The 19,023-nt window shown below is 33.3% G+C and overlaps 1 protein-coding gene across 1 annotated transcript in view; it reads left to right on the top strand.

Annotated features, from left to right (window-relative positions):
* SEMA3A (semaphorin 3A) overlaps positions 1-18,594 on the top strand; it is a 255,164-nt gene extending 236,570 nt beyond the window's left edge. Inside the window, exons 16-17 of the mRNA XM_005899613.2 lie at positions 8,290-8,432; positions 9,805-18,594. Of these exons, the coding sequence (XP_005899675.2) occupies positions 8,290-8,432; positions 9,805-10,260 (599 nt within the window). The 3' untranslated portion in view covers positions 10,261-18,594. The remainder of the gene's footprint in view (positions 1-8,289; positions 8,433-9,804) is intronic.
* The last annotated feature ends 429 nt before the right edge of the window (positions 18,595-19,023 follow it).

Genomic DNA, 19,023 nt, shown 5'->3' with positions numbered 1-19,023 from the left:
AGGGAGAGGGTGGGGAGATTTGGGAGAATGGCACTGAAACATGTATAATATCATGTATGAAACGAGTCGCCAGTCCAGGTTCGATGCACGGTACTGGATGCTTGGGGCTGGTGCACTGGGACGACCCAGATGGAGGGTAGGGGAGGGAGGAGGGAGGAGGGTTCAGGATGGGGAACGCGGGTATACCTGTGGCGGATTCATTTCGATATTTGGCAAAACTAATACAATATTGTAAGTTTAAAAATAAAATAAAATTAATTAAAAAAAAAAGAAAGTGAAAATGGAGAGTGAAAAAATTGGCTTAAAGCTCAACATTCAGAAAACGAAGATCATGGCATCCGGTCCCACCACTTCATGCAAAATAGATGGGGAAACAGTGGAAACAGTGTCAGACTTTATTTTTTGGGGCTCCAAAATCACTGCAGATGGTGACTGCAGCCATGAAATTAAAAGACGTTTACTCCTTGGAAGGAAAGTTATGACAAACCTAGATAGCATATTGAAAAGCAGAGACATTACTTTGCCAACAAAGGTTCGTCTAGTCAAGGCTATGGTTTTTCCTGTGGTCATGTATGGATGTGAGAGTTGGACTGTGAAGAAAGTTGAGTGCCGAAGAACTGATGCTTTTGAACTGTGGTGTTGGAGAAGACTCTTGAGAGTCCCTTGGACAGCAAGGAGATCCAACCAGTTCATTCTGAAGGAGATCAGCCCTGGGATTTCTTTGGAAGGAATGATGCTAAAGCTGAAACTCCAGTACTTTGGCCACCTCATGCGAAGAGTTGACTTGTTGGAAAAGACTCTGATGCTGGGAGGGAGTGGGGGCAGAAGGAGAAGGGGACGACAGAGGATGAGATGGCTGGATGGCATCACTGACTCGATGGATGTGAGTCTTAGTGAACTCCGGGAGTTGGTGATGGACAGGGAGGCCTGGTGTGCTGCGATTCATGGGGTCGCAAAGAGTTGGACACGACTGAGTGACTGATCTGATCTGCTTCAGCAGATGGATTTTTCATCATCTTCTATCATATCTCTTTGAAAACTGTAAATTAAACATTTAAAATTCAGGTCTCTGGATTTCTAAATATATAAATTCCTGTCATAATTTTATGGCATATAAATTACATGTGCTTTCTTGGTAAAGAATTTGCTATATAATCATGAAAAATAAAACATATCAGAAATTCGATATAGACTAAATATTCCAGTAGATAGCTTCATATTGGTGATGCTTTATAAATAATTGAGTTTCAGCCCCCTCCTTATACTAAGAAGCATTGAATCCTCTGATGTCACAAGATTATTAAGCACATTATTAAAATGACTTCATAGTTAACTTCAGCATTTCAATTTCACTTTTATATTTTAAAGTAATAAATATCTTAAAAATGAGACACTGGCAACTCTTTAATACAATAATTTTCCATGAATAATAAAACTAAAATACCCTAGTCATGTCTCTGTTTATCTATCTACCTATCGATACACTCACAAGAGCGTTCAAACACAAATCCACAGGTATGTGTGAAATTAAAAGAAAACTGTAAAAGTTGAACTGTAAAGTTTTAAGTGTTGTATTCTGGTAGATAATTATTTTCCAGCATCAGCGACAGATAGTAATTAGGGCATGAAACAATTTACCATTTAAATTTATTTTAGCATTTGATAAATTAGAAGTTTAAATTTTCTCTAGGGTTCCATTAATTAAATCTTTTTTGTACTTAAGAAATACATATATTAAGTGCATGAACCTTAATATATATGCACACACTTCGAGGTGCATGTTTGCATGCTACAAACATTTACTAAGAAACTAGTTTCTCATCATACAAGATTAGAGTGGAGTGGAGAAACATTATACTAAGCATTATCTTTATAAACAAATGAATAGTACCCTTGTTACATAGCTTGTATATACTATAAATTTGTGTTAAGAGCACTGCAGTATATGAAATTATTGAATCAGTTGTTAACCATCTTAATATTGTTAGGTCCAAAATATACACAAATGTTAAGGATGAATACATTTTTGTCTTTTATTTTAAAATATTTAATGCCTTTCCAAGAGTTACTGATTCATCCATGAAATGCCTTTTCTGCTACTGCTACTTTAGAAAATATTATTCATCTGCTTGGAGTCGAATTAATAGTCTTTTCTGTTGATAAAGTGCTGGTTGTATTTTCTGGAGAAAATAATCTAGAATCCAGTAAGAAAAATCTAAGTAATGTTGTTTTTACATAAGAAGTGCATAGCTGTGTCACCGGGAATTGGGGGACAACATTTCCTTTTCTGCTTGCTTGACCTTTACATTGAATATGTTGAGTTGCTCACTTGCGCCTGACTCTTGGCAACCCCGTGGACTGCAGGCCATCAGGTTCCTCTGTCAGTGGGTTTTCTCCAGGCAGGAATACTAAAGTGGGTTGCCATGCCCTCCTCTAGGGGATCTTCCCAAACCAGAGATTGAACCCAGGTCTCCTGCATTTCAGTTGAATTCTTTACCATCTGAGCCACCAGGAAAGCCCCTACATTGAATAATATTGTGGAAAGATTGACAGTGTAAAATATTAAAATTATAATGTAATGAATACAAGTAGAATTATATTTCTCTTTGCATAGTTTGGCAACTAACTGAATTTGCTAAATATTTTAAATAGCTTGCAACCAATTTCCCTCTGGCAAATTGTTTTATTTTTATACTCCTTATTTATGAATTCAACTTTTTAATAACCTAAAAGGGAGAACATAAAAAAATGACAGCAGAGAGCATATATAGTTCACTACCTAACCTATATCTGTCTTTTATACATGAAATCAAATTTCCTAAGATTCTTATATTATTAGCATTTCAATCATGGGAGACATGTATGGAGTTAAAATGGAAAGTGAAATAAATGGAAAGCTGAAATGTGATGCCTTCTGTTTCTGCAATATTGGAAGACAATCAAATACTAAATAAGGCCTTTAGCAACATCATGTTTCTGGACAAATGATGGATATCACGACTTTTTGTTGTTACAACAGGAAGCAATTTATTTAACTTCTTTCTTTCCTCCCATTCTTTCTGGTTTATTAGCCTCATTTCATTTCCATAAATTATCCAACTAAAAGAGGAAATGATTAATTGAAGATTGCTTCCTTAAAAACATTATTTCTTGGCATTAACAGCTGCAGCATATTGTAATATGTGCTATTTAAACACACCAATGCATCTAAAATAAATTTAATGTTTGTTGCTTCAACCCACAAGAATTTTTGTGCCAATTTAACAACTACACCCTTCTTACCTACTGCTAATATTCATGACAAAAGTTTGTATTCAAAACAGTTGCTCAGTGTGAAAAGTTTTTTTTTTAATGGATTAAAATGAGATTGCTTTCTTTCTGGAAAGATTACTCATTGGCATGGACATCCTTTAGAGATAGAGGTGACCCTAGAGATGTGAGGATTTATGCATATAATTTGTGAAATCTCTGTTAATATCCCATATTTGGATTTTTGATTTTGGAATACACTTGACTAATCATCATCTTCTCCTACCATATCTCAAATCAACTCATGTAACATTATAAAACTTAACAAATTTAGAAGACTTGAAATGTTTTCAGTTCAATCATTTGTTCTGTCATATTGAGGGTATACACCCTATGCCATTTTAATTGATTGAACTCTTAATGATCTATGTAATTATGATAACTCTGTGTCTTGAGGATGTCAAAGTTACATGAGATTTCAGCTTTTAAATGCAGAGTAAATCATTACCTCGTTTTCCCTTTTAGCAAACATCATTTAAAGGTTTATGACACCCTTGTGCCAGAATTGTGGAAAACAAAAAAATGGAAGGATATAACTAGACTGATAAATAATTGTAGCAATTAAGACTACATGTGATCTAAAAGTACATGTAAAAAGAGGATTTTTGACAGCATAAATGAGGAAATACCTTCTTTAATGGGGATGAGAGAGCAGGATTGATGTTGGGAAGGAGTTCTTAATTTGTCTTATTATAGATTCTCAATAAAGTATTTTGAGTTCTGGCATCTAAAATATTGAACAGTTAGTTCAATTTTAGAAGTCAAGAATCAAAATGTTGTTCCTGTTTGTAATTACTCTTGGAGAGAAGGAGAGGGAAAGAGAGACAGCAATAAGGGTAAAGGGAAGAAAGGAGGGGAAAATGAGAGAGAGAAAATCGTATAGTTATTAGACCCCTGATGTTTCCTGTGTTGTACAAAATTTACTCAAGTAGTTGCGGTAGAAGGGTCAGAAAAGGGAGTGGCTATTTACTGAGTGCCTTCCAGTAGTCTATTTGGTATAAGTTCAGCTACAAGGATATATTGAACAACATGGGGAACATAGCCAATGTTTGGTAATAATCGTTAATGGAGTGTGACTTGTAACATTATATAAAAAATAAGTTAAAACTTAAAAAAACATATTTATTGAGTATCTATTTGTAAGGTGTCAGGTGTGGCGAATTTAACAGAAAAGAATGTTTATGGGTTGTGACATGTAAATACCCAAATATAAGAACTTATCTGAGGCCATTTTAAATGAAAGTTGTGATCCACAATTAAAAGTTGCAGGTGACAGAAACATTCTGTTGCAGAGGAATTAAAAGAAACAAATGTATTCAGTGGAAATTTTGTCTGTTTAGTGTTTGGCGATTGGCAACAGAACTTCAAAAAACAGAGAATAGGAGGTACTACTGTCATCTACAGACTCAGTAGCGCCTTTGAATATGACTGTGACTGATAGTTAATATGACAGGACTTTTAGCTTTACTGCTTACTAACTAGATTTTCTTTTGCTTTTAATTTTGACAGAGGAGAAAAAGAAAGAGCCAACTTAGAGGGAAATGAAACCTTAAGGTATTGGCAAGAGTAGTTATTAAAGGCCTCAAGCCAATGAACCGGTTTCACCAGTTGTGGTTCTTAGCTTATTCAGGTGGGAAAGTGCCTGAAGGTCATTATATTTTTTGAAGAAACCCATGGTCTATTCCTATATTAAACCATAAATCACTTGGTATAAATCCTTGGCTAAATCAAATAACATATTAGATTCTACTATGGACAAATAACAGACTTCCCTTGTGGCTCAGATGGTAAAGAATCTGCCTGCCATAAGGGAGACCCAGGTTTGATCCCTGAGTCAGGAAATTCCCCTGGAGAACGGAATCGCAATCCACTCCAGTCCTCTTGCCTAGAGACTTCCACCGACAAAGGAGCCTGGAGGGCTATAGTTCATGGGGTTGCAGAGTCGGACAGGACTGAGTGACTACACTTTCACTTTCTTTTCGTAGACAAGTAACAGGTGAATTTTTTTTTTTTTTAAATCAGGAAACTTTTAAGAGAATTCTTTTCTTTACTGTACATTGGGAAATATTTGCTGTCACCAGAAGAGATTTTGGAGAGAACATAAAGACTAAGTAGGTTTTCTAGGACTAAGTAAAGTTAACAGAACATGGGGTTCCCTGGTGGTTCAGTGGGTAAAGCGTCTGCCTACAATGTGGGAGACCTGGGTTCGATCCCTGGGTCAGGAAGATGCCCTGGAGAAGGAAATGGCAACCCACTCCAGTACTCTTGCCTGGAAAATCCCATGGACTGAGAAGCCTGGTAAGCTACAATCCATGGGGTCGCAAAGAGTTGGACACGACTGAGCGACTTCACTTCACTTCATGGATCAGTAAGAATGATTAAATTAATTCAGAAGAAAAACTGACTTTTTGATAATGTGCCTAATAGATGTTTCACTTATATTAAGCTCTATTATTTCTTATTGCACAAGTTACATTGATTTTCTTAGCTGAATGTCCACTAATGTACTGAAGGATTTAAACAGATTTCTATGTTTGAGGGCAATAATTTATTTATACCTTAGATTTCTATAGTTATCTACATTAATTTAGACAGATTAGATGAGAGACAAGTCAAGTATTATAAATTTCTTCAAGAAAAAGACCTGGTAAGCATGGCTGGTAAGAGAGAAGATACTGGTGGATCACCATGTTGTTTGTTTTTAAATCCAACTTATTTTTTTTCTGTTTTATCATGCTCTTGTATATCTTATGATTCATTAATGTTTAGAGATTGAATGAAAAGTGTCTTCCTAAAAGTAAAAGGATTTCTTTTTTTAATTAAAAAAAAATCTTTTTGATTTTTTTTTTTTTTAGTTTCACTGGAGTAAGAACACTAAACATGAGATCAAATGAGATACACAAATTTAAAGTGTACAATACAGTATTGTTCAGTATAGGCATACTGTTATACAGCAGATCTCATTTATTTGGCATAACATTTTATACCCGTTGTCTAGCAATTCCTCATTTCCTTTTCCCCCAATCCCTGGCAACCATCATTCTACTATCTGCTTCTAGAATATTTTACTACTTTACATACCTCATCTAAATGACATCATGCAGTTTATGTTTTTCTGTGACTGACATTTTTTTAGCATGTTCTCATGTTTCATTCATGTTGTTGCATGTTGCAGATATCTACCTTTCTTATAATATTATAAGTAATTTATAAATAAGCATAGTATAAGGAAAATAATTTAAATATCAAAAAAATTTAAACTGTACAACAGTTAGCAGGAAAAAATGCATTCTGGGTAAACTCTCATGACCTCTGTGACAAAGCATTCTAGTTATTCATGGTAGCTCCTGAATCACAGATCATCCACCTCATGTTGAACAAGAGATTCAATTTATCTCTATCCAAAGAAGTAGGTGTCTTGCAAACTAGCACAGCAACATGTATCATATTTTTTCAATAAAAATATACTAATAATTTCAGGGGGAAAAAAACAACACTGCCATAGTCAAAGTATACATTGATAGATACACTTATCTCCAACATGAAATGAAATGTGACTTGAAATCAGTTAAACATTATTTCTTTACATTTCAGTTATTTCATGTTTTTTTTTTAATTATTATTTCCAGGGACTTGATCTTTTAAATAAGAAGGGACAGATACTTCCCAATATTAGAAGAGTTTTGTTTCATACCTGAAACAATAAAGGAAAGGACACTGGGATAGACATCCCTGGAGACAGCAAATGCAGACAGAAGGTTGACTATAGGCAGTGTGAGAACAGGAGATGATGGCCATAGGCTGTGTACAGGGATTGGCGGAAGCAGGATTTTTGAAAGCTTTAAACTTAGAGCAGATCACACTGTCTACGACAGACAAAAGTACTCAGATAGTTATAATGAGAGTAAAACTGTCAAAGTAATGCAAAAAAGGGTCAAACATTTTTTAAATTAAAAATCTAGCTGAGTTTGAAAGAATAAGCAAAAATTGTTCATGTCTACACTGTCAGCCCTCTGTGCATGTGAAAATATATTTATTATTTTCTAAATGAATTTAATAAGTTCCAGATTGTACAGGATGTCATAATGGAAATAGGATTATACAAGATAATAAGGAGTTTTTTTTCTCTAAATGAGTTTTACCTAGACTCCCTGTGTCGTAGTTTTGATCTTAACTGTGTTTCATTTACCACATTGAAGGAGGTTACATAAAGGGTAAAATAATAGAAACTTAATCAGGAAACAGGCTTTCTTATTGCTGTATTTTATTATATACTCTTGCCATATTCTTTAGCCTAATTCTTGAAAATAATAAAAGATGTGTCATTTTAAAATAAAGACAATTGAAACCACATTGCATTATACTTGTGCATCTTTCTTCTGAGCCATCCCAAACATTTCACATCAATTGATCTTCAGAACAAACTTGTGGATTATTTAAGGGTTATTGGTAGGGAATATAAACTTCCTGAACTCATAACTTCTGTAAAATACTAGACAAATATTATTGGTTGGTGAATTTAATTTTAAAGATGAAAAACAAAGAGGCAATATTAAGTTCTCAAAGAAAAACTTGTGTTTTCAAAAACACAGTCGAATTACTTTTTCTGCTGGAAAATAGTGCAATATAAACTGGCACAATTAGACCAGTTTTACAATGAAAAGAATTTCTTGGAAAGTATTATCATGGCATATAAAGATGTATAGTTACACTGCATGTATGACTAATTTTGTTAATGTAATGCTATTTTCTGGTAGACAAATCTCTGTATATGCCTTATATAACCCATAACAAAATAACTAGTCTGTTTAGGTAGACACTTGAGTTCTGAAACATTGATATTTCTGCCATCCTCAATAAAATTGGAAAAGATTTCCAACTCGGCAACAAGTCCTTCTCCTGAATTTCCAAATAAATACTCTGGAAAGTTGAGTTTACTTCTCTAACATTTTCTCATTTCATTTCCTCATCACCGGCCAGATAATCACCATGGCCACAGCTTTGAAGAAAGAATCATCTATGGAGTAGAAAATAGTAGCACGTTCCTGGAATGCAGTCCGAAATCACAGCGAGCTCTGGTCTATTGGCAGTTCCAGAGGCGAAATGAAGAGCCAAAAGAAGAGGTATAGGAAAGAAACTGGACTCACTCTACCTAACATATGCTGTTCAGTGACCCCAGCGTGGTTGACTTAGGGGGAAGAAGTACTGTGAATATTTATTCTTTTCTTAATCTACCAGTACCTGTTCATTAAATAAGTATTAACTGAAGATGATTTTATGGCAGGCTTTGTGCTAGGAATTAAAGGAACAAAGTTGAACTGTAAGAATTTTGTCCTAGAAGCTGTTTGTGGCAAGGGTTTGGGGGGGCGGGGCCAGCGGTACATTTTAGAGATTATTTTTTTTTTTTTTGCCTGGAGTTATCTATTATGTTATATTCATTTGTATACAAGAAAAAGAAAAATCCTCCTAACTAATTTTAACTTTTGTTCAATTGATTCTGCTATCCAAACAAGTTTCCCTTTCTTCATTAACTTCTTCCTCAAATGGGAAGAGGCAGTTAAGAGAAAGGAGTAGTAGATTCAGGAGGAAAGATCTTAGATCCCAGTACTGAACTCTGATGTGAAGTATGCATGTAGTTTCATACAAATATTCCTCCTCAATGAATCCATTAATTCCTCTGTAAAATTAAAAAATTATACACAGAAAATCTCAGTGAATACTCTGACTTTTAAACATTTTTTAAAGCTTTAAATAAGGGTAACCATACAATGTACGTGATTTATGAATGCACATTTTGCAGACAATTTTACATAATCTGAATGTAGAAGTGAAAGTACCCCATTATCTCTTTTGACAGTTGAAGCAGTCTTTAAACATGTAATCATGTCATATACATGTTAAGGTTGATTTTATATGTTACCAGCTTAGGCTTTCAGAGATCTCTTTTGTAAACTTCATTCAGAGTAAAAGTGCAGTTAGATATATTAAATGACATGTGTTCATGTCGCATCTAAGACAGGAAATTGAATAAATAAGTAAGCATGTAATCCCATAATTTTTCTGCTTTTGCTCAACTACTGAATTTATTTCATTTTTTCAAACCTTATTATAAATTCATTCTAATGCTGCACTGTTTTCTAGTATTATGTTTCTGTATTCCAATTCCAATACTCACTTTCGCCTATATTTATACACTTTATTTCAAAGTTTTAAAATAGAATATATCTTTGTCCTTTCATCCTCTTAATTATTTTAAATTATTATGAGAAATTTTATTAAAACAATAGACAACCAGTATTTTGCAATACGTCTTAAAGACAGGAGAAGTTTATAACTCTTTTTTCTGATGGGGAAATTATATCATTTCTCTTAAACTAGAAATTTTACTGTTAAAATGTACCTCAGTATACAATACAAATTTTTACTGAGACAGAGTTTTGGAGCTTATATTTCTTGTAAATATATATGATTTCACTGCTTATTTTCTTTTGCTAGATCAGAGTGGATGATCATATCATCAGAACAGAACAAGGCCTTCTACTGCGTAGTCTGCAGCGGAAGGATTCAGGCAATTACCTCTGTCATGCAGTGGAACACGGATTCATGCAAACTCTTCTTAAAGTGACCCTAGAAGTCATTGACACAGAGCATTTGGAAGAACTTCTTCATAAAGATGATGATGGAGATGGGTCTAAGACCAAAGAAACGTCCAACAGCATGACGCCTAGCCAGAAGGTCTGGTACAGAGACTTCATGCAGCTCATCAACCATCCCAACCTGAACACAATGGATGAGTTCTGTGAACAAGTTTGGAAAAGGGACCGAAAACAGCGTAGGCAAAGGCCAGGACATACCCAAGGGAACAGTAACAAATGGAAGCACTTACAGGAAAATAAGAAAGGCAGAAACAGGAGGACCCACGAATTTGAGAGGGCACCCAGGAGTGTCTGAGCTGCATTACCTCTAGAAACCTCAAACAAGTAGAAACTTGCCTAGACAATAACTGGAAAAAATGCAATATACATGAACTTTTTCATGGCATTATGTGGATGTTTACAATGGTGGGAAATGCAACTGAGTTCCACCAACTATAAATTAAGTCCATGAGTAATATTACTAACAGGCATTCTTCTGAATACCAACACCTATTAATAGAGGTCAGATGAACACAGATGTTCACACTAGTGACTTAATGTTTCCTATGAGATTTCACTATACAGGTTTCACTTTCTTCTTTGCCTGAGAAATAAAAATGTCATTTGCCATAGTGCCATCTAAAGAATAAAAATGGCATCAGCAAAGCCATTTTCTTGAACTAGAAATTTAAGATAAACTGCATGGATTTACTAAGCTGATGAATATCCCAAAACATTGTTGGATTCAAGGATATCTTTTGGCTACCAACACTCATGTTTATGTGTACTGGAGGAGTAAAATGATACTGAATGAAATGGTCTGTGGAAATTAAAAAACAAACAAACAAACATAAACCATTCATCATCCAGAAGAAAAATGGAATACACTGATCTACTACTGATGTCTTTCTTCCAGCTTTGATCTAAAGATGTATTTTATTAAAACTATAATTTAAATGTACCATGACAAATATGCAGAAAAAATTAGCTCTTTTCTAAGTTAGAGTAAGTTTTTGTCTTACAGTTATTGTGGTATATAGTTTTTGTTTTTAAAAAACTCCAGTTGTGTGCTGCTTTTTTAAAACATTTTCAGTTTTGCAAGAATAACCAATATTGTCCTAAAGCATATATACATCATTAACAACTAATTCCTAAAGTCTGGATATAAAGTATGCTTTATTTCTCTGAGGAATTAAGAAAATAACACCTCCCTTTCTTCAAATATTACCTAAATTAATTAGAAACTGCATAAATATTCTTATAAAAACAGAGCATTTATCTGGAAAGAAAAACAAAGATAGAAATCAATTTGCAAATGCATTTTGTTGTACCTAATGAATCAACAAAGAGAAAAAGGATTGTATATTTCATAAAAATAGTAAGCATTGGTTTAATTTAATGTTAATAGAAAATGTCTTAACTCTTCACTTGAATCCCTGTCTGATATTTGAGATATAAAAACTCTCTCTTGACTCCATTAGGATTTTTATCTGTGTCACTTAATATTTTTGAGAAGAGGGAGATCGAGGATATTCAGAACAGCATCCTAAAAGCAAATTTCCCAGCTCTGTTCACATTTTTACCAGCTATTTCTTATCTCACCTTAAGACAATTATCTGTCTAAAGAACTCATGATTCCTTTCAAGTCAGTGGAAGTGACTTTTATACAAACTGTTTTCCAGGACACAACCCAGCCTTAAAACATGTAAAGCTTGTTGTCTTCTGCAACAACTTATAAAATAAGATAATTATTAATTAAGGGCTTGTCTGCTTCATTGTCCTAAGATGATTCCTTAAGAATAATTGACTTCAAGATGTAAAAAACCTTCAGCATTGAGATGCAGTTTCTTTTGTGCTGCATTCATCTTTCCAAGAATTCCTCTCTGGGTCCTTCATCATGCACAAAAATGCAAAGGAAACATATTATTGCTAATTAATGAAAGCAGCATTGAAATTCTGACTATAGCTGTATTGGGATTCTAAATAACTCAGAATTAATTTCTCACCTCAGACTATAGTGAATTTTCAAAAAATCCTCTTTATCAGCTGAAATATTTCACAGATGAAAGCTCATGGTTCAACTTTAATGATTACGTTGAATAAATAATTTTTTGATGTTTGTTTCAAATGGGAGCCTAGAAGTACCCTATATTCAATTTTAGGCTCCATTGATTAATACAGTGTTACTCTTAGAAGTACATCCTCAAATGGCAGCTGAATTTTAAATTATTTGAAGAACAGACTCCTATAGAGAAGAAGTGTTTGAGATATAAATCAAAGAACAAAAAGTGCTTCAAAAATAGGTCATTTTAAAATGTTTTCATAGAGTATCTTAACTGTACTGCAATTCAGTATTGCATTTTATTCTAAATTTGAAGCTGAAACACATTTATTGAAAATAGCAAAAGTATCTTATTTCTTATTAGTCCTCAAAAATAAAGGATTTGAAAGGATAGAGATTATGTAACTTTAGGGATGCCATCTAATATCTGAATGCATTTTGTTCAGCACTATGAAATACCCATAGAAAGAAAGTCTAGATTTCAGTTAAACAAAACAAACAAATCCACCAGCATGTCTTAATAAATCAACAGGTCTACATTTTTGAAGAAAATTATAGATGTAACTTACACATAAATAACTCTTATTCCAGTCTTAATCTTCTGTCAGTGTGAACGGGGCAATTTGCACAAAAAATAATTAATATCCCATTTATTCAGTTTTAATAGACTTTGGCTCATGCTTGTATCATCAGAGTTGAAAGTTTTTTAACAGACTCATGTGACCTTGAACAGATTATGACAACAATCTTAAAATAGGAAAAAGTACGTAACAGAAGAGAAATTATGACCCACTTGAAATCAAATGTAAAGTGTAAATGCATGTAAATGCACACTTAATGCTACTTTTTATGTATTATTTAGTGACTTTCAATGGTATGTGTTTAATATTTTTGCTACCTACACATTAGGGAAAAGAGATGTAAATAATTTTGGAAAGAAGAGGAAGGACAGTGTAAAATGCAACTTTTTGTAGGTACCCCATTACAGTGTGTTCAACATCATCCTAAAATGCAAGATTTTCCCACATAGGTGACAAAGTGGCTCATGTGCTATCTAAGGGAAGAAGCTGTGTGCCCATTCAATAAGCATGTTTTTTGCCAGGTAGTAAGTATGTTCCATATCTGTATTTATCATTGGATTTCAGATGGGAACTAGAAAACTGGAGAGAAAAATGTAATGAAACTGCTGCTGTAAATTACTCCTGTTAGCATGTATTCAGTTGCTAAATACACATTTCTTCAAAATATTTGAATTCAGATGTCTTTACTATTCCATGTAGCATATAGTGTCAAGGAATGTAAGAGTAGAAAAGGTTGAGAACCAGAGTCAAGTTGCTAGCATATTTATTCATTGTAGTCATCTGTAAGCTGAGCTCTATACTTCTGGTGATAAATGTGAATGCTACACCTTTAAATTAAATATTGTTATTTTATGCCATACTTACAAAGCAAATTTGGGGAGGAAATTCTATAGTGTGTCATTATCATAGTCAGTTTCATTCAGGATCTACAAAGATGCCTGAAAATTGTTATTGAAATTGCCTATCCTGAAGGTCATAAGCAAGCATTTTATTAATTTATTAATATGGAGTGATTAGTACAACATTTTGAAATCTTTGTTCTAAGAATTCATTTTTAAACACAACTTTCTTTCACTTTAATGGAAATCTGTTGAGTTTCATGGCTTCAAATTCACACTTAACAAATAGGATTCAACATTAATGTAACAGTGTATAGAGATAAATGAGCCTAATGCCAAAGACATCCATGCTTTGTATTTTAACTTTGTAATAACTATAAAGTCAATGTTAATGTTTGCAAAATACATATGTCCATCAATAAGAAAGCATTTTTCAAAACTCTGCAGAACCTCTAAGTTTTACTTCTAACAGTTTATATACTAATTAATTAAAGAAACATACTTTTTAAAATTAAAATAGTAAGAGGACCTATAGATGAAAGAGAGAATGAACCCATGGAGATGTTGCCTCATATAATATGGTCATTTTCACAGTCAACCTGACCAAAGAAGACAGCTTGGTTTTCATTTCAAACATGCAAGCATACATAGACAGAGGCAGAGGTACCAAATCAAATTAAACCAATAACAATAATAATTTTGAATATAAACAAATCAGGCTTTTAGACATTTTGTTCTTTAGAACCAGATTCCTACCCACTGTATTAAATTCTGCTTGTAAGTCTTACTATGTGCAATGTTCTAGGCACTGGTAGATAATGAGGATACTAACATAAATGAGGTATAGACTCAAGAGCTCACAATGAAATAAAGAAAATAGATTGTAATATGACTTGGCATCATCTTATCTGGCCAGTTTTTCCTCATCCTCCCATCCCTAGATTGTACTAACCATTTTCGCTGCCCTAAATCTGTGCCTTGTATGTAATTTCACTATCACACTTATCACAAAAGTGTAATTTCTTTGTTTACAGCCCAGTCTCCTTTTCTAGACTGTGAGTGAGCTCCTTGAGGGCAAGGTTTGTATTTATTTTATTTCTGTCCTAGCCTGATGACTGGCACAAGAAAGGAGCTCTTTAAATTGTTGCAGGAAAGAACCAGGTTACACTGTGATGAGTGCCAAGAGCAAACTGAAAATAAACGTGCTATGGGGATGTCCAGGCTGTCCAGTTTTCCCAGCACCACTTGCTGAAGAGGATTTTTTTCTCCTTTGTATATTCTTGCCTCCTTTGTCAAAGATTACTTGACCATAGGTGTATAGGTTTATTACTGGACTTTCTATTCTGTTCCATTGATATATATATCAGTTGTTGTGCCAATATCATGCTGTTTTGATTACTGTGGCTTTGTAGTATTGTCTGAAGTCTGGGACAGTTATGCCTCCAGCTTTTTTTTTTTTTAATCCCCCTCAGGAATGCTTTTGCAATTCTAGCTCTTTTATGGTTCTATATAAGTCTTAACGATTATTTGTTGTAGTTCTCTAAAATATATCATGGATAATTGATAGGGATTGCATTAAATCTGTAGATTGCTTTGGGTAGTATGCTCATTTTAACAATATGAATTCTTCCAAGAGCATGGGATATCTTTCCACTTGTTTGAATCACCATTTGTTTGTTTCAGTTTCTTTTATGAGTGTTTTTAGAGTTCTCAACATATGGGTCTTTCACCTACTTGGTTTAGGTTTATTCCTAGGTATTTTATTTATTTATTTTTGACCTGAATTTTAAATGAGATTGTTTTACTTTTTCTTTCTGATATTTAATTGTAAGTGTAAAAAAATGCAGCAGATTTCTGTATATTAATCTTGTATCCTACTGCCTTGCTAAATTCATTTATTATTTCTAAGTTTTTGCATAGTCTTTAGGATTTACTATATAGTGTGCCATTCAACTGCATATAATGAAAACTTGAACCTCTTCCTTTCCAATTTGGATGCCTTTTATTTGTTTTTCTAGAACACTCCCTCATAACATATCCAAAAATAAACTCAGAATGTGAAGGCCTAAGTATAAGACATGACACCAAAAAACTGCAGAAGCAGAGAACATAGGCAGAACATTTTGTGACATATATCATAGCAATATATGCTTAGATTAATTCAAAAGAATTAAAAGCAAAAATAAACAAATGGGACCTAATCAAATTTAATATTTTTGCACAGCAAAGAAGACTATCAGCAAAATGAAAAAAAAAATGTATAGAATGGAAGAAAATGTTTGTGAGCAGTATAACTAAGAAGGGAAAATATGAATATAGCTCATACAACTCAATATTTAAAGAACAAAACAACCCAGTCAATAGGCAGAAGTTCTAAATAGACATTTCCTGAAAGAAGGATACAAATAGCCAACAGTTACATGAAAAGATGCTCAATATCACTAATTATTAGAGAAATACAAATCAAAACCACAATGAGGTACCACCTCATACTGGTCTGAATGGCTATCATCAAAAAGTCTACAGATAATAAATACTAGAGACCGTGTGGGGGAAAGAGAACCCTCCTACACTGTTGATGCAAATGAAAATTGCTACAGCCACTGTGGAGAACGTATGAAAATTCCTTAAGGAAACTAAAAATAGTATTACCATAGGATGCAGCAATTCAACTCCTTGTCATATATCCAAAAAAGATGAAAACTCTAATTCAAAAAGATCCATGCACCTCAGTGTTCATAACAGCACTATCTGCAATAGCAAGGACATGGAACCAGCCCAAGTGCCTATCAACAGAGGATTGGTTTAAGAAGATACAGCATATATATACATAATGCAATATTACTCAGCCATAAAAAGAGAAAAAATAATACCATTTACAGTAACAGGGATGGACCTAGAGATTATCACACTAAGTAAAGTATATCAGAGAAAGAGAAATGTTGTATCACTTACATGTGGAATCTCATAATACAAATGAATTTATTTACAAACCAGAAACAGATTCACAGACATAGAAAACAAACTTACGGTTACTAAAGGGTAAAGGGAGAGAGACAGAAAGATAAATTTGGAGTATGGGATTAACAGATACACACTATACAAAAATAGAAAAGCAACAAGGATTTACTGTATAGCACTGAAAACTATGTTAATAATGTACAATGGAAGAGAATCTGAAATATATAAAACTGAATCACTTTACTGTGTATCTGAAAACTAAGACAATATTGTAAATCAACGATACTTCAATTTAAAAAAAATGCTATGAAATCAAAGAGGAATCAAGAATATGGTGGGAGATATCATAGAAAGCTTTAGAAAAGAAGTGACCCATACACTATGTAATGAAATATGACAGATTTGTCCAAATGAAGTAAAAGAAGGCATTCTGGGAAGACAGAATAAGGAGAAAGAAAGGTATGAAAATACTTTTAAGAACAAGCATCCCAAATGAGAAGAGCATGGACTTCATAATGAAAAGTTAAATGTCCCCTATCTTATGAGTCAAAATGGTGCATTTGTTTGGTTTTTACTGTATTTTGATTTATTACACTCTATTTGCAGCCCATATTCTCATCACTGGTACATAACGTCATTCATTCTGCTTCTTTATATCCTTTGCGCCCTTTGCTCTCCCTGTCTTTCCTCTGAATCTTAACATCTTTGATATTTACTCAGCTGGAGTCACAGCACTGGGCAGTATTCCCACAATCACTTTCAAAATAATCTCAATGCCATAATCTCTTTGCTAGTTCAAGTGACCACAGGTCAGCTGGAATTTGGAATTCCACAGAAGAATAGCTGAGAGAAGATGGCTTCTTCAGGTTAGCCCCACTCCTCTTGTATTTTACGTACCTTCAGCATTATCTCACCCATCTAGTACTAGGCAGCCATGTCATGGGTTCCAACATTGCCTAGCAAGGTGACCCACAAACAAGACTTCACCAAAGATTAGATCAGAGATCAGATCAGATCAGTCGCTCAGTCGTGTCCGACTCCTTGCGGCCCCATGAACCGCAGCACGCGGAAGATAGCATTGAAATAAGCAGCATGTTTATTCAGTGGATGCCCTAGACGGAGTCCTTCACAGCTAAACAATAACACAAGTGAAGTTAGCATGCACAGTTGACAGGCAAAGATTCCTATTTTCTGTTCTTAACTGAAAAACTTTTTTTTTTTTAAGTGAGAGCCATATCTTGAGTCTGTCAACTCCATATCACCATTATGTCAAATTTTCTCTCCTATAACAAAAAAATATATATTTTATTTCTCTTAACCTAAACATTATACTTGTATCTGCAGTATTTACTTATACAGTACCTAAGCAAAAGTTTTCATAAATGTGTTCAAATCATTACAGTTTGGGTGATTTTGAAGTTTTAACTTCCATTTTCTCTGTAAACCTCATTGAAGCATTAGATCGCAAGTAAACACATTTAAAAAAAAATCCATGTTATTTGTGTAGCCCAATTCTTAAAGTTTCAATTGTTTGGTTGATAACTAAGTCCAGAGAGGCTTAAACTTTTTCAGCAAAGTTTTGTGTCTGAAAATCAAATAGCTTTTCCACTTTACAATTTATTTACTGCACTTCAGTTTTTAGTGAGTTTGCACCTTTGAATTTCAAAATAAAGAATGAATTTTGTTAGTCCTCAAATATTCTTATTTGAATTAAATTGCTGGTAAATATCAAGAAATTAATACATATCTCCATGTACCATTTAATAAATTCTACTTGAATTTAGATACTGACTAAAAATGATTCATCTATACTGTATTATTGGCATGTACCAATTTCAGAAAAAAATGTTGCTTTTCTTCTTTGTATTACTTTTGATTCTCAGTATATATTTATTGAAATTAACTTTTACTATATTTGGTTCGAGAAGCAGTTTAAATTTATTACCTAGTGAATAGTATACAGCATGATAAATAAAATCTGGCATCCATATGAAAAAGTGTACTGTTAAAAAGTATATTAAATTCTTAACATTATTAAATCTGTTCACTCAGAAAAGCATAAGTAAATTCTCATCCCAAGATTATTATATTTTGACTGAATCTATCGTCTGGTCACTAACTTTAGAAACATGCCATTATTAAGACTTCTCCTTTAATTTCTTCATAAGTTTAAAATTAAAAAAAAAAACAGAATCACATACTCTAGATTACAAAATCCATAATCATTCATAAAAATAAGATATTATATTCCCTTTGGAGATTGGAATATAACTTGGAATTATTCCTATATTGGTCTCTTTCTAAGCTCCTCTTAGATATTAGACAGTGTTTATTAAAATTGTGTAATATCAGGTGGCTCTCTATTCACTATTGAGAAGTAATATGCTTGAACTTCTTTAAAGGAAATATTTATATATTTTTATAAAATTATCTGACTGATATCAGTACATACTAAATCTAAGAAGAAATTTTATGATATATTGCATTATGTTGTATTTAATATTATAATATTAAATAAAATCAATATATGCAAAGTATAAAAGCAATAATAAAGCCTTACTAAAGCTACTTCTTGACAATAGGAATATTACATTTTTTATATCACTTTATAATAATCCAGGTATTTTTCTGATCTC

Source organism: Bos mutus, chromosome 4 (genome assembly GCF_027580195.1).
Source record: "Bos mutus isolate GX-2022 chromosome 4, NWIPB_WYAK_1.1, whole genome shotgun sequence".
Taxonomy (NCBI): domain Eukaryota; kingdom Metazoa; phylum Chordata; class Mammalia; order Artiodactyla; family Bovidae; genus Bos; species Bos mutus.
This window is presented reverse-complemented; position numbering and strand designations above follow the sequence as displayed.